The 15,687-nt window shown below is 42.0% G+C and overlaps 1 protein-coding gene and 1 pseudogene across 2 annotated transcripts in view; one reads left to right on the top strand and one right to left on the bottom strand.

Annotated features, from left to right (window-relative positions):
* Positions 1–15,687, top strand: part of ATRN (attractin) — a 167,528-nt gene that overhangs the window by 115,354 nt on the left and 36,487 nt on the right. For both annotated transcript variants that reach the window (XM_058563122.1, XM_058563123.1), the window contains exon 24: positions 421–578. In XM_058563122.1, the coding sequence (XP_058419105.1) occupies positions 421–578 (158 nt within the window). The remainder of the gene's footprint in view (positions 1–420; positions 579–15,687) is intronic.
* LOC131418765 (frataxin, mitochondrial-like) lies at positions 2,669–6,622 on the bottom strand (annotated as a pseudogene).

Consider the following 15,687-nt stretch of genomic DNA (forward strand, 5'->3'; position numbering starts at 1 on the left):
GTGGGCAGAGATAATGCGATTGCTTGTTAATAGGATACTAGTGGTATCCGTATTTTCTCTAACACAGGTAGCCTGTTTCAGTGGAGGGGAGTTGGCAGGGGTTCCTGGTAAAACCATTCTGGTTAAAGGCATGGACTTTTGTATCAGCTTGCCCCGCTTCAAATCCCAGCTCCACTTCTTGCTGGCTGTGTGACCTGAGCCAAGTTACTTAATTTCTGTGAACCTCAGTTTCCTGATCTGTAAATAAGGATAATAATAAGATTGTTGTTAGGATTAAATGAGATAGAGTTGTTAAAAGCCGTTCCTGGAACATAGTCAGTGTTTAGTCAGTGTTTAGTAAATGCTATTATCCTTATTATTAATGAGGGCAGATCCTGTCCAAAAAAAGTCTCTTCTATTTCATGCTTTTCTTCCGAACAGCTGGAACCCAGGCTGGAGAAGAGATGCCTGTTGTTTCGAAAACCAACATTAAGGAGTACAAAGATAGCTTCTCTAATGAGAAGTTTGATTTTCGCAACCACCCAAACATCACTTTCTTTGTGTATGTCAGTAATTTCACCTGGCCCATCAAAATTCAGGTAAGAAGTGCTTTTTGGTCTCACCTGCAGACATGGTGAAATCTCTTTAGCAGAGACTAAATTCACTAATTTAGTACTTGCGGTAAATGAGATGTACAGTATTGCTTTGCCTTTGTAATATCTATGGCAAAGGAGTGCTGAGCACATGAATATCGTAAAGAAGACTGTAGGGGGGATGGCTTAAATCACTTATGAAGGAAATTTATAAGCACTTTGAAAACAAGATGGCATATAACAAATTTGGTAATTATAACTGTATTCATTTCTTCAATGGGCACTTGCCATGTAAAAGCCTGTAGAGCTACAGAAAGAGTTTTAATTCTGGAGTGAGTAAAGTGGGTGTAGGTGAAACAAACACACATATAACCAGTGAAAGCCAGAGTGTGGAAAGTGCCATATGAAAAGATCCCCCAAGTGCTATCAGAGTTTAAAGGAGGTTAGGATGGAGTGTAACAGGAGGCAGTGTAAGGTCGAACTTAAGAACGTAGACTTTCTAGTCAGACAGACATGGGCTTTTGAGTCCTGGATCACTCCTATACAAATCATGGAGCCTCTCCAAGTCTCAGATTCTTTGTGCATGTGACCTGAAAGGGTAGGTCTAAGAGTTCATGTCCCCTGCTGCAGCCACTGCTGTTATTAACCTGCTCCTTTTCTCAAGGGTCCACTGCTCTCCCTCTCTCTAAGACCCATGGCCCAATTTGTGCTTTTCATAATCATCTGCCACTGTCCTCGAGTCCTTGCCTCAGTACTTTCCACTTTTACCCCCTTCATTTTGGGTAAATGTGGAGTTCAGGGATGAGTGGACTTTCAGGGACTGGTTCATCTTTAGCCATGGAAGTGTGGTCACTGCACTGGTCTGTTTGCCGACTTCCATGATCAACTGAAGCAAGTCGTCAATGATCAATTAGGATAGATTTGAAATCTAGTTCTAGTGGTTTTGTGTTCATGCCTGTGACTGTGACTAAAGAACAGTCTTTTCCTTTCTGGAATGTGAGGGACAGGCTCTGTGTTATATCTTTACTCACCACCCTCTTTCTTTTTCCTGTCTAGATGGTCTACAGATTTGTTCATCCTCTAATCTACTTCTCCCTTTGCTCTTGAACACTACTTGCCTCTTCAGCCAGTCTTCTTGTAACATTGACCAAATTATCTATTTCTATTTCCTCTTATCTATTCACACATCAACCCACAACAGTCTTCCTTCTTCCCTCACCACATCCTGAAACTGCCCTGTCATGGTGGACTCCAGTGTCTGAGTTCTTCAGTCCCCTTCTTCTCATTGCATGATTTGAGTTACTGTCTTTCTTGCCTTCCCGGTCCTGTCTTTCCCTGATTCTCTGGCCAATCTTTTTAGAGTCTTCTTCCTTAAACATTGGGAGCATCTGGGATTCAGGCCTTAGTTCTCTCTGTCTTCATCTCACACAGTTTCCCTGGGTAATTCCATCCTGCTTGTGTCGGACTTGTGGTACTACTTTTGTACTGGTAATTCTCAGTGCCCTGTCCCCAGCCCAGCTTCCACTTGAGCTCCAGAACAGTATTCTTGGTTGCTGCCTAGACATCTCTACCTGGACATTTACAAGCTTCCTGCACTCAGCGTATAGTCGTTCTTGTGATCTTAGCCCCAAACCCCTCCTTTCTCAGTGAATGGCACCACTATTCGTCCTATTGCACAAGCCGGGACCCTGGAAATCAGTTGCATTCCTGAGATAAACTTGACTTGGGCATAATGTATTATTTTCTTACTTTATGCATTGCTGGATTCAGTTTACTAATAAGTTGGTTAGAATTTTGTATCTACTTCACGAATGAGAATGTCTGATAATTATTCTTTCCTATCCTTCTTATGGTTTTTATATCAAGATTAAACTAACCTTTAATAATTATAGATTGGGGAGTTTTCTCTCTTTCACATTTCTAGAAGAGATTATATAATATTAGAATTATGTGAACCTTAAATATTTGGTAGATCTCTTCTGTAAAATCATTTGATTCTGGTGTTTTATTTGTAGAGATATTTTTTTAAACTGCTGGTTCAACTTCTGTTTTTTTTGGCTTTGTAGCTTTTAATGTCTTTAGACTTAGGCTGGGTGTCAGGTGCCTTTTCCAGAATAGGCCAGGGAAGATAAGTCCAGTTTGGATTTTAAGGCCTTAGTCAGCTCTGTGGTCAGTAGCTCGTGGAAGGACAGACACACTGTCGTGGGAGTACACCCAGTTTTTTCCAGTCCATTCATAATGCTTGGGTCCACTGGATGGTGAAGATAGTCAGATTTGCTTGTTTGGGGTCTGCTTGTTAATCACATAGGTTCCCAGATCTCCACCCAGTTTAATTGTTAAAACACCACTCCCAAAGGAGACATCATAGTCTTCAAATGTGTAAGGTTTGTCTGCAAGGTCTACAAAAAACTCTGCTAAGGAGTCCAGTGTCTCTTCTGCCAGTTTTTCATAGGTGGTCTCATCTAGAGAGCCCGGGTCTCCCAAAGTTCCTGTTGTCCTCAAGTTCACCAGACAGACACTCTGCTTTTTGACATTCAGAATCTGGTTGAGGCAGTGGAGGCTCAAACTGGCTTGTCTGGGCATGCAGGCCGCAGTGGTCCTGATGCGCAGGCCCCGGTGGCCAGGGAGTAGGGCATCCTTCAGTGGCCACTGGGCCCTGGCATGGGCCTGGGCCAACCCCAGAGCACAGAGTGGGTCAGGAGGCTGGTTGCCGCTTGGTGCCTGAGCGTTCTTTTTTTTTTTTTTCTTTCAGTGAGGAAGATTGGCCCTGAACATTCGTTGCCAATCCTCCTCTTTTTGCTTGAGGAAGATTGTCTATGAGCTAACATCTGTGCCAGTCTTCCTCTGTTTTTTATGCGGGACGCCACCACAGCATGGCTTGATGAGTGATGTGTAGGTCCGCACCGGGATCCAAACCCGCGAACCCTGGGCTGCTCAAGCAGAGCACACGAACCCAACCACTATGCCATCAGCCCAGCCGCTCAACTTCTTGAGTAGTTCTAGGATATTTTGGATTTTCTCTTTTTATTTGAGTCACTTAAGATAGTTTTTTCTAGATAGTAATTTATTTCATATGTTTTCAAATGTGTTGACACAGAGTTGTTCACTCTATCCTTTTATCTAATCTGTGCTTAAGTGTACTGAATCATACACTTAAAAACGGTTAAAATGATAGATTTTATCATATTTTTTAGCTCAATAAAAAAAGTTTAAGGCAATCACAGCAAGATTTTTTTGGTAGATATAGACAAGCTTATTCTACAATTTATATGAAAAGGCAAAGATTCTAGAATAGCCGTAACAGTTTTTGTTTTTTTTGTTTTTTTGTTTTTTCCCCAAAGCCCCAGTACATAGTTGTATGTCATAGTTGCACATCCTTCTAGTTGCTGTATGTGGGACTCGGCCTCAGCATGGCGGGAAAAGCGGCACGTGGGTGCGCACCCGGGATCCGAACCCAGGCCGCTAGTAGTGGAGTGCGCGCACTTAACCGCTACGCCATGGGGCCGGCCCGCCGTAACAGTTTTGAAAAATAGGAATAAAGTGAGAGGAATCACTTACGCAATGTTAAGCTTGCTATTTAGCTACAGTAATCAAGTTATATGTGGAGGGATAGACAGGTATCAATGGAATAGAACAAAGAATGCTGAAATAGAGCCACATTTAGTATGTCCAACTGATTTTTGACAGAAGTGCAAAGGCAATTCCATGGAGGAAGGACAGCTTTTTCAATAAATGGTGCTAGAATAATTGTACAACCATAGGCAAATAAATGAACTCCTCCTAAAGCTCACATTTTACACAAAAATTAACTCAATATGGATCACAGATTTAAATATAAAACTATAAAACTTTTAGGGAAAAAAATAGGAGAAAATCTTTGCATCCTAGGGGTAGGCAAAATATTTTGACTTGACAACAAAAACATGATCCATAAGAGGAAAAATTAATAAATTGGACCACATCAAAACCAAAAGCTTTTCTCTGTGAAAGACGCTAGTAAGAGGATGAAAAGACAAGCTACAGACTGGGAGAAAATATTTGCAAACCATATTTCTGACAAAGCACTTGTATCTAAAATATAAGAAAAACTCTCAAGACTCAACATTAAAAAACAATCCAATTAGAAAATAGACAAAAGACATGAAGAGACATTTCCAGAAAGGATATACATATGGCAAATAACCACATGAAATGATGTTCAGCATCAAAAGCCATTAAAGAAATACAAACTAAAACCACAATAAGATATCATTACACACCTATCAAAATGGCTAAAATTAAAAATAGTGATAAAATCAAATGCTAGAGAGGATGCAGAGAAATTGGACCCTGCATACATAGCTGGTGGGAAAGTAAGAATTTTCCATTCTGGAAAATAGTTTGGCGTTTTCTTGTAAAACTAGACTTGCACTTACTGTACAATCTAGCAGTTGCATTCCTGGGCATTTATCCCAGAGAAATAAAAACTGATGTTCATACAAACACTTGTACGCCAATGTTTATAGTACCTGTACAGCAATATTAAGCAGCTTTATTCATAATAGCCACAAATTGGAAACAACTCAAGTATTCTTCAGCAGGTGAATGGTTAAATAAACTATGCTATATACATATCATGGAATAATACTCAGCAAAAAAAGAAACAAACTAGTGATACAACAACTGGGATAAATCCCAAGGAAATTTTGCTGAGTGGGAAAAAAAAATCTTAGAAATTTATATACTGTGTAATTCCGTTTGTATAACATTGGAAAATAAAAATTTTAGACCAAAAATAGATATGAATATAGATGTATATACTGAAGCTTCAGCTGTTTCTGACTTCTGGCTCTGACCTCTAGACCCTCTTTGTTTTCTTTTTGGCGAGGAAGATTGTCCCTGAGCTAACATCTGTGCCCATCTTCCTCTGTTTTATATGTGGGATGCCGCCACAACATGGCTTGATGCACAGTGAGTAGGTCCACACCCAGGATCTGAACCCGTGAACCCCGGGCCACCAAAGCAGAGCACGAAAACTTAACCACTACATCAACGGGCCAGCCCCTAGACCCTCTTTTAAAAGGAGTCATCTGATTAGGTCAAGCCCACCCACGCTCAAGGGGATGGGATTATACAGGGTGTACACACCAAGGTAGTAGGAAACTTGGGGGTCAACCAGGGATTTAGGTTGTTTGTCTGACCCTAGAGAGGTTGAGCTCTAGGCTCCAATCAGTACAATTTCAATTTGGTAACATCTCCTATCACTATCAAATTATATATCATATACATTTGTAAAATACTTGATTTGGGTTCTAGTAAATATCATTTATTGACTTGTTTTAAGCTGAGATTGTTTTCATACCTCATTATATTCTGAATCCGATTGAACTTCAGGGCTTGTTGCTTATAGCTGAACGATGATAAATAATAAATATTTTTAAGATTCTTAGTGAAAATCTTGACTTACGCTGCTGACGCTTTTCCCATTTGGAAAGAGGACTCCGTGCGTATAAACAGGCTTTTGTGCTGGAGATAGCCTTGCTTTGCCAATGCGGAGTTCCAGTTTTTTTCCTCCCAATGCCCTGTTGCTCCACCCCTCTGAAAGTCACTGAAATAATTTTAGAGCATTTCCTTCTAGAGGGATCTCTTCCCCACGATTACTTTTAAAAAGTACTAATTTTAAATTTAAGAATCAAAGAGATGTCAGTTTTCTGCCTGATTTTTTTTGGTGCTCTTTACCTGGGCTGGATCACTCACTGGAATAAGATCCACTTATGAAAGCTACATTCAGGAGTGCTTTTGAAAATAAACTATGGCGTGCTCACCATTTAGTTTGCCAAGCTTTGCTTGAAAAAGCAGGTAAGTTCTATTGAAAATGTGTCTTTTTGGTCTTTGGTGCAACTAACTGCAGTATTTGCAGACAGTGTGAGTAGACCTGTGGCATCGTGTGTTCTTGGTGTCTTTGTGTGAGCGCCTGATCAACACTGCTTCTCTCTGCACTTGGGACCGTACCTGGCTGTGCGCTGTGTGGAGGGCTGAGCTTGCATCTGCCTGGGCAGATGTGCTCGCATTCTTGACCAAGGGGGCTGTGTGTTCCTTTATTGCTCGATTTTCCTCTGAGTGTTCGCTTTTCTAGTCATAGTTAGCTCTTAATCACGCCCATGCACACTTAGACACTGTACAAATCAGTAACAGCGTAGAGACTTATTTAAGGAAGAGAACAGGGAAACGTCTAAGTGGTGTGGTGTAGGCCATTTAGTTAAGTTTCCGTGTGGCTTTCAATGCAGGCGAAAGCCTTTTTTGTCTTTGATTCTCATTTTTTAAAGCAAAATAACAGGAAATCTAATTCTCTACTGAGAAATTCATGTAAACATTGGTACTTTAAAAGTGCTAATGCTAAACTCAAGTTCCTTAACTCTGAATGGGTCCCAGAATTCTTTTCCGTAATTAGGAACAGATCAAAACCTATAACTGCTAACTGAGGGAATTTGAAACTAACTAAAACAATCTTTGTAGATGCAGTTTAAAATAAAAAAAACTCTCCAAACTGAAAAGGCCAAAGGCCTGTGGTGGGTGTGTTGGGGCCAGTCGTGCCTGTTTTCTAGTCAGTTGCTCCTGTGGGTGAGTGCCCCTCCCTCAGCCCCTCCTTTCTGAAAGCAATCCTAAGTGTTCTCCCCAGTAAGCAGGGACTCCGCTGGCCTAGCCATGCCCTTAGTTTTGGAGGGTAGGTATTCAAGATGGAGAATGGACAGGCAGATGTTGTGGTGAGGTAGGAAGGTGGGTGGTGAAGCTGGGACTCTCGCTTGGTACTGGCTCTGCAACAGAGGTTGTTATTGTAATGTGGAACTAATATTAGAGTTAGCCCTCTCCATGCTGAGTGTTTCAGCTGCTAGTTTATGTAAGAGGCTAGTGTTCACAAGTGAAGGCAACACAGATTTGTATTGAGAACTGGGCATTCATTTTGGTTTTAGAGTTATGTTTATGGGTGCTAACAGGATTGCTATACTGAGCAAGGATGTATGAAACTTTTGTTGACTCAGATACACTTTTTTTAGTAACAGCTTTATTGAGATATAATTCACATACCATACAGTTCACCCATTTAAAGCACACAATTCAGTGGGTTTTGGTGTATCCACAGAGTTGTGCAACCATGACCACAATCAATTTTAGAATATTTTCATCACCCCAAAAAGAAATTCCGTATCCATTAGCAGTCACTTCCCATTCCTCCCTTTCCCCAGCCGCTGGCAACCACCAGTCCACCTTCTGTCTCTATGGATTTGCCTGTTCTGGACATTTCATATAAATTGAATCACATAATATGTGGTCCTTTGTGACTGGCATCTTTCACTTAGCAAAATGTTTTCAAGATTCATCCATATTGAGTATGTTTCGGTACTTCATTCCCTTTTAAGATTGAATAATATTCCATTGTATTGATATACCACTTTTGTTTATTCATCTCTTGATGCATACTTGAGTTGCTTTCACTCTGGCTATTATGAATAATGTCAGATAGACTTTTAATGTTTATATTGTATAATAATAATTATATAATAATAATTATATAATACATACCTCCTGGTGTTAGATATCTGTACCTTAAGAGTTTTAAATATAAACCCATGAAATAGATTTATAACTATACTACTTAAAGTATAGTCTTTGTTTCAAGTGGCATTTAGGATTCTTGTACTACCTTGTGATTTTCATTATGATCATTATTTATGATTCCTTCTTGAAAGTCTCTCTTCTGCTTTTCACCTGTGGCTTTGGCTGTTTCTTCTCAGCTCTTCAATGCCATTGTTCCCTTGGGTTTCCTCTGGACCCTTTCTCCCTGGACAGTCTCATCCACAGTATCTGTGAACACCACCTGTGGTTGGGACGGATAAATCTCCGTCTCTAGCAGACCTCTTTCTTGTTATCTCCATAGCTAGGACCCGCTAGGCTTCCTGTAACATCCACTCACTTAGCAGACTTTCTGGCCCAGAGCAGCAGCCATGAATGGACAGCGGGAGCTATATCAGACACCGGGTGGTGGGGTGTGCCCTTGTGCTCCTGGGATCCCTGGAAGAAGAGAGGAGTGTTCCGTGTCACCTGAGTCAGAGTGAAGAGAGGCAACACCAGAGCTGAGTCCTGGGGAACATGAGGTCAAGGAGTGGGGGTGTTTGGGGTGGGGAAAGGACATGTCCAATCAATTTCAAGATCTACCATGAGTGAAGCAGAGCTGAAGTGACAGTGCTGTGAGCAAGATGCTGGAGAGCAAGGCAGAGGCTGTCATGAAGAGACTGGAAGTTTCAGCTGAGGGATTTGAACTGTAGCCTGAAAACTACTGGGAGTCATTAAAATGTTTTAAGCCAAGAAGTGACCCAAGATCAGTGTTTCTGAAAGACTCCTCTGACAGCAGTTGGGAGAATGGGTTGGAAGGAGCCAGGCCTGAGTTGGGGAGTTCAGGTAGAATTCTTGTTTAGAAACCTAGAAGAGGGTCCATCTGATAACCCTTAGGCATACCCCATATCAACTTCCCTTCCGCATGTGTGCCACCACAGCTGTAGACTTGTCTGGTTTTTCACTATACAAAGATTTCCATAAGGACAAAGACTATGTTTTATATTTCTGTGTCCTCAGTGTCATGGCATAGTGTTAATAAACTGTAGACGCTCCAGAAACGTGTACTAGATGGATGCATAGTTGTAGGTACAACAGCTTTAGGGTCGATATCTGAACTTAGTTCTGGGGCTGGTCCGGTGGCGTAGCGGTTAAGTTCGCGTGCTCCGCTTCGCCAGCCTGGGGTTTGCCGGTTCGGATTCTGGGCGCGGACCTACGTACCGCTCATCAAGCCGTGCTGAGGTGGCGTCCCACATAGAGCAACTAGAAGGATGTACAACTATGACATACAACTATCTACTGGGGCTTTAGGGAGAAAAACGGAGGAAGATTGGCAACAGATGTTAGCTCAGGGCCAATCTTCCTCAAAAAAAGAAAAAAAAACCTAAAAAAAAACTTACTTCTTTTTTGCAACTTCTGTAACTTTTATAAAGGTGCTGACAGCTTTTTTTGATATTGTCAGAGTGATTGCTGACCAGTGCTAAGGAGCCAGCTGGAGTTAGAGACCAGAATGTGTTGTCTTCAGTCTATGCAGTGTGATGTTAGAGGATTGAATTGTTCTAGGTTGGAATTTTGTCAGAAGAGTTGAGAGATAGCAGAAAAGGAAGGGATGAGGACACAAACATCCCTAATTTTACAAAGAGGTAGTTAAGAGATACTATCTGTATTGAAATACTTAAGAATGAAATGATAGGAAGTCTGGGATTTGCTTCAAAATAATATGATCGTGGGGAAAGTGGGTAGAGTATGGATGAAATAAGATTGGCCATGAGCTGGTAATTATTAAAGCTGGTGATGAGCACATTGGGTTCATTATACTATTTTCTCTAGTTTTTAAAAAGTTTTAAATTTTCCATGAAAAAAGATAATACAGGTGATAGAACAAGAAATAAAGGTCCAAGTCTATTATTTAAACTCCTAAAAGTAGCTACAGGAATATACCTCAGCTGGACCTGCAGCCTAGGCCAGCTGGAACATAGCACATCTCAGAACTGACCTTCTGTCTTACTTTGCAGGAAGCACACTGCATTGTACTAGGGTTTTACCAGCTATTGGCCACTGTTGGGTAGTCTCTAGAACAATCTGGGGTCAGGAGCAAAAACCCCTCTCTCTCAGCCTCTTTTTTCAGCCCAGCACACCTCACCCTGGTGAAAATGGCAAAAGGAGCTTCCCGAGAGCTACTGACTTCACCCCCAGGCAGGGGTGCGTCTGAGGCCCGAGGGCTCTTCCCTGTGGGCTGTGAGGCCTGGGAAGCTGCCTTCCAGTGGGCTGTGGCTGCACTGTCTCCTGCAGCTGTTTGTGGGTAAGAGGTACATCCTCTCCCTGTATCCAAGTGTCCTATATCCATTTCCTGTCTGTTGACGCCTTTCTATCACCATCACCCTCAGGATAATGACACAAACTAGCAGAGGCACTAAAAACAGTGATGTAACTATATCCAAAGGAAGGGAGGGGATGATGGCCTAAATCACCTTCTATTGTGGTAGGAAGTCAGTAAGCGATGCCTAAAATGGCTAATCAAGAAATAACAAATTAAAATAAAAGTATTAGTGATTAAAAGGTAACCCCAAGAAGAAATGAAAAGAAATATAATTGAAGGTGGGGTCCTTTGGAGAGAAGTCTTAAGAGAGGGAGCAGGAACCATTGCTTTGCATGATTAGCCCTTTGGTACTTGTTGATATTTCAACCAAGTGTATGTAGTTCTTAATGATTTTTAAATTATGAATGAACATGATAAAATGGAATAAGAATTCTGGAGAGTGGTGAAAAGGAATGGCTGGAAGGAAATTTGGGGAAGAAAGCACAGAGCAGTATTGAGGTGGGTAGTTGGGAGTGGACAGATGGTGAGTGTTAGCTTGCACGTCAGGAATGAGTGGCTCAAGGGTATTAACTGGCCTTGAAGCTCCGACCAGAGCTTGGGTATACAGTTTCTGTGCCAGCACAAACCAGCGTTAGGTGGGTAGTGTGTGAGGCCAGGTGATAGGCACTGGGATCCAGTCCAGGGCTTGTGGTCTCAACAGAGAATTCCATAAAGAACTTTGGTTTTTCGAAGATATTTTTTGTCACAGCAAAACTTAAGGAGGTGGCAGCATTAGACACAGATTAGAATATGCTCAGCCAGTAGTCACAGAATCTTTCATCCTTGGCACAGCTGAGGCCTGAGTGGAAATCTGTAGACAGGCCTAAGTTCTTATGGGAGGAATCAGTCCTCTCCTGGCTTCCAGCCTTGCAGTGTCCAGAACTGTGTGGCAAGATTGGCATGGTGAAGCCAGGAGCCCAGATGGCAGCTATGGCCACTTAGGCCCTCTTTAGTCCTGATGTGAGATCTTCAGTGTCTGCAGAGCCTGGCCTCTCAGAGAGAGTCAAGTTGCAGAGGGGCCCTGGTCTGGACAGGCTCCCAGACTGGGTGGAGCTGAGCCTCAGGGGGCCATGGGAGCAGCCCACAGAGATTCTGCCAGGCACACAGAGACCTTGGGTTTTCTCAGAGCCTGACAGGTGCTGCCTCGAAGCTAGAAAGCGTCACCTCACAGGGCAGCCAACTGTTCTTACCCATCCTCTCCCTGTCTTGCATGCTCCTAGCAGTAAAGCTGGTGCTTGGTGGAGAAGATAAAGGCAAATTAGAGGTCCTTCCTTCTCTCTCTTCAAACCTCCTGTATTAAACAGTGGTCTTTTTCTATTCATTCAATATTCATTTATCCATTCATTCACTTAAGTTTTTGAGTACCTACTTTGTGGATTGCACATAGTAGATGCAAAATACATATGTTAAAAAAAAATTTATTCCGTGGTAGTTGAGTATAAGAAATGTCTTATTTTTCTTATTTTTAGAGTATGCTTGGGGGCCCGGCCCCGTGGCTTAGCGATTAAGTGCGCACTCTCCGCTACTGGCGGCCCGGGTTCGGACCCCGGGTGCACACCGACCCACCGCTTCTCCGGCCATGCTGAGGCGGCGTCCCACATACAGCAACTCTAAGGATGTGCAACTGTGACTTACAACTATCTACTGGCGCTTTGGGGGAAAAAAGGAGGAGGATTGGCAATAGATGTTAGCTCAGAGCCGGTCTTCCTCAGCAAAAAAAAAAGAGGAGGATTAGCATGGATGTTAGCTCAGGGCTGATCTTCCTCACACACACGAAAAAAACTAGAGTATGCTTGGGCTTAGCCTTTACCCACCATAGTTGATCAGAAATTCGTTCTCAGCCCCTGTTTTCACAGAGCTCCATACCCTTCTCTCCGAGACATGCAGAAACCTGCAGGCTTAACTGAGTCCAGAGATCTGGAGGAAGGCCCTCTGATCTTCATTCATTGACTGCTGATCCTGGTACTCTGGCCCATAGCCACGAGGTTTGTTTGAAGGCAGCTGTCCTCACTCCCATGTGACAGGCTTGGGCACAGAATAAATGCTGAGGCCCCAGAGCCTCCCCAGGCCAACCATGCAATCACTCCATATTCTCTGGCACTTTCAAAATTCTAAAACATCCTCTCCATTCCCTCCCTTTCCCTCCATTCCCTCCATTTCCTGGTCTCAAGGTTTGGGCCATGCCTCTCTCTTTGTTTCAAAGCACTATCCTCTCTTCCTCTACCCTCATCCTTCCCCTCACCCCTGCCCGCACCGCTGGGGAGGATCCAAATTAATTTCTTTTGGGGCCAAACCTTCCAAGTAAAAATGACGAATTTTTTCAGTACAGTTCTTGAAATGAGAAAGAAATGGTTCAGGGGAAGGAGCGAGGGAAGGGATTTTTTTTTATAATTCCTTATTTCAGAGTTTCCTAAAGTGTGTCCTCTGGACACCTGCATCAGAGTCGTCTGGGGAGCTTAAAGCTACAGGAGTAGGAATAGGCCCGGGATTCAGACTTTGTTTGAAGCTCTCCAAGGTTTGAGAACCATGGTCTAGTTATTGGAATACAAAGGTGTATCTGTTCTTGTGTAGGAGATAGGGCATTACCTTTTTATTCTTTCTCCTGCAACAACAGTTAAAAAGTCAGAAATTGATATTTTTATAGACAAAGGAATACAGGAATCTTCTTTTCCAAGAATCTCTGTGTACACAGCCGTAGCATAAGGTAGATAGCATATGATGATCTCATACTCTGAAAGGAAAGTGGATCAAGTGCTGAGAGATTGTAGAGAAGAGAGAGCCAATTCCCATTGGAGGACAGGGCTCCTGAATGAGGGAGGGAGCGTTTGTGCTGGGCCGCGAGGGGCGGGGAGGACCCACGCTGCAGATGGGCAGGGAAGACACTCTGGTGACGGAAGGATCACGTACAGTAGTGGTCCAGCCACCTGAAAATATTTGTTTGGCTGAAGCACAAAATTAGTGTTTAGATAGTGTAGGTCCACAATATCCTACCCCAAATCTTGGGGCTAACTGGGCTTCTGAGTTTCATTTTTCAGAATTTATTTGACACGGCCAGAAAGCCCCCTGGGCAGGCACACCTTATCCAAACATATTGCTGGAAGTTGAGTCAGCAGCAGGTCGTGGAAATGTAAGGGGACAAAAATTATAGATTTCCTGGAGTGTGGAGAGTGATATCTACTGTTTGGAAAGGGAGAAGAATGATGTCATGTTTCATTTATAAATAGCAACGAGATTTTCTTCTTTGTATTAAATAGATTTTATTATAGGAAGTCCTCATTATCTTCAGTATCAGAAAAGCCCACAAACACATTTCAACATTTTCATAATAAATCATGAAAGAAAGGTCTGATTAGGATATTATCTTAGAAAATGAAACTCAAAAGGATGAAAAATGTTAATTTTAATTTTACAGTTAACAAATTTAAATTATGGTTGCAACCATGAGCCAATTCTTAGAAGAAAGAAAACTCAGTTAGGTCTTAGTGAGTTTTAGGGGGAAGTGGGGTCATTATTTTTCTGATTATCATATTCATTTATTCAGCAAATATTTATTAAGCACTTCTTACATGCCAGTCACTGCTTTAGGCAGTAGGGATAGTAGTCAGTGGCAAAGTTCCTCACAGATTTTATTTTCTAGTGGAACAAAAAGACCATAAATAAATGTACATATGAGGGCTGTGAAGAAAAGTTGCACAAGATAAGAAGATAGAGGTGTGGCTTCAGTTGTCCAGATGGTGCTCAGAGATAAGACAGCATGAATGAGTCCTTCACTTCAGATTTGACTTCACAGCGTGATTTAAAAATAGTCAAGGGCATCATCAGTTTTCCCAAGATCCTCTCTTAATCCTATTCGGAGTATTTTGAAAGACTTATGTCTTTATCCTTCATCCCTCTTCTGTTGATAATTTGAGCGAGTCTTTGTCAGTGTGATCAATTATCCAACATTGCTTTCACTAAAATCTCGTCTTTTGCAAGGTTGATTTTGCAGTTGGTTTGTGTTGTCTGACAGTCTGTGAGTAGGTCAGCCCAATTCCTGCCTGTTATCCTAGTGTGATTTTTAATAGCACTCTCCTTCACTCTCAGAAGTTGTCAATTTGGACAATAAGTTCATCACCCTATCAATGAAAGATTAATCAACAAAGACTGACACAGTGGGTGGGGTGTTAAGCAGGGCTAGATGTTTCTAAGTGGTCAGTCCATTCATAAATGTTTTTATGTTGACTTTTGCTTCCGTATAAAACCTTGTAACTGTGGAGACTTAGATGATAAACATTCAACAAAAGAGGACCCCTTATAGAGTAATGTGAGTCTTGGGTACCAGCCACACTGGCAGCCAGTTTATATAGATTCTTTATGATTTTAAATTGGACATGAACGTGGTACCACCCTGCTTTAGCAAGAAATCAGGCTAATGGTTGGGATCCTAGAGCTGGGGGAGCTGCCCTGAGGAGTATTACGTGGCACAGGGCATATGGACACCTGATAGTTTTTCAGAAGGCGCCATTAGCATCCAAACTTTTTAGCACCCCACAACAAGTAAAAGGATCTCATGGATTTCTTTAAGTTGAAACTCTGAGGACGTACTAATGTTTTAAAAGATTAAAATCTAAACAGAATTGGATGGACTAGAATCTGTTTCCTTCTCCTTCTTTATGTGTTGTAACCTGGAATCTTCATTCCTTAAGATTGAATAACCTTGTTTATATAATCGTTCTTCTTCAGTCTTATTGAAAAGCTTTTATGTGAGAACTGAGGCCATATTCTGCAGCTTACCTTCTGTCAGGGAACCTTCTTATTTAAGACTGGTTACTGTAATAAATGAAGGAAAAGCAGTGGGTTTCTCCTTATCTATGATATGAAATCTCTGTATCTTTGTATTTCTGATTATAAATGGTGGCTAGAAGGAGATCACAAAAACTTCAGTTTAGGTAGTATTGGAACTTTATTTATGGAACATCAGAAAGAAAATAAGGGGCCAGCCCCGTGGTCTAGTGGTTAAGTTCTGCGCACTCCGCCTTAGCAGCCCGGGTTTGGTTTGTGAGCATGGACCTACACCACTTGTCAGCAGCTGTGCTGTGGCGGCGACACACATACAAAATAGAAGAATGTTGGCACAGATGTTACATCAGGGAGAATCTTCCTCAAGCAAAAGGAAGATTGGCAACA

Source organism: Diceros bicornis, chromosome 19 (genome assembly GCF_020826845.1).
Source record: "Diceros bicornis minor isolate mBicDic1 chromosome 19, mDicBic1.mat.cur, whole genome shotgun sequence".
Classification (NCBI taxonomy): Eukaryota; Metazoa; Chordata; class Mammalia; order Perissodactyla; family Rhinocerotidae; genus Diceros; species Diceros bicornis.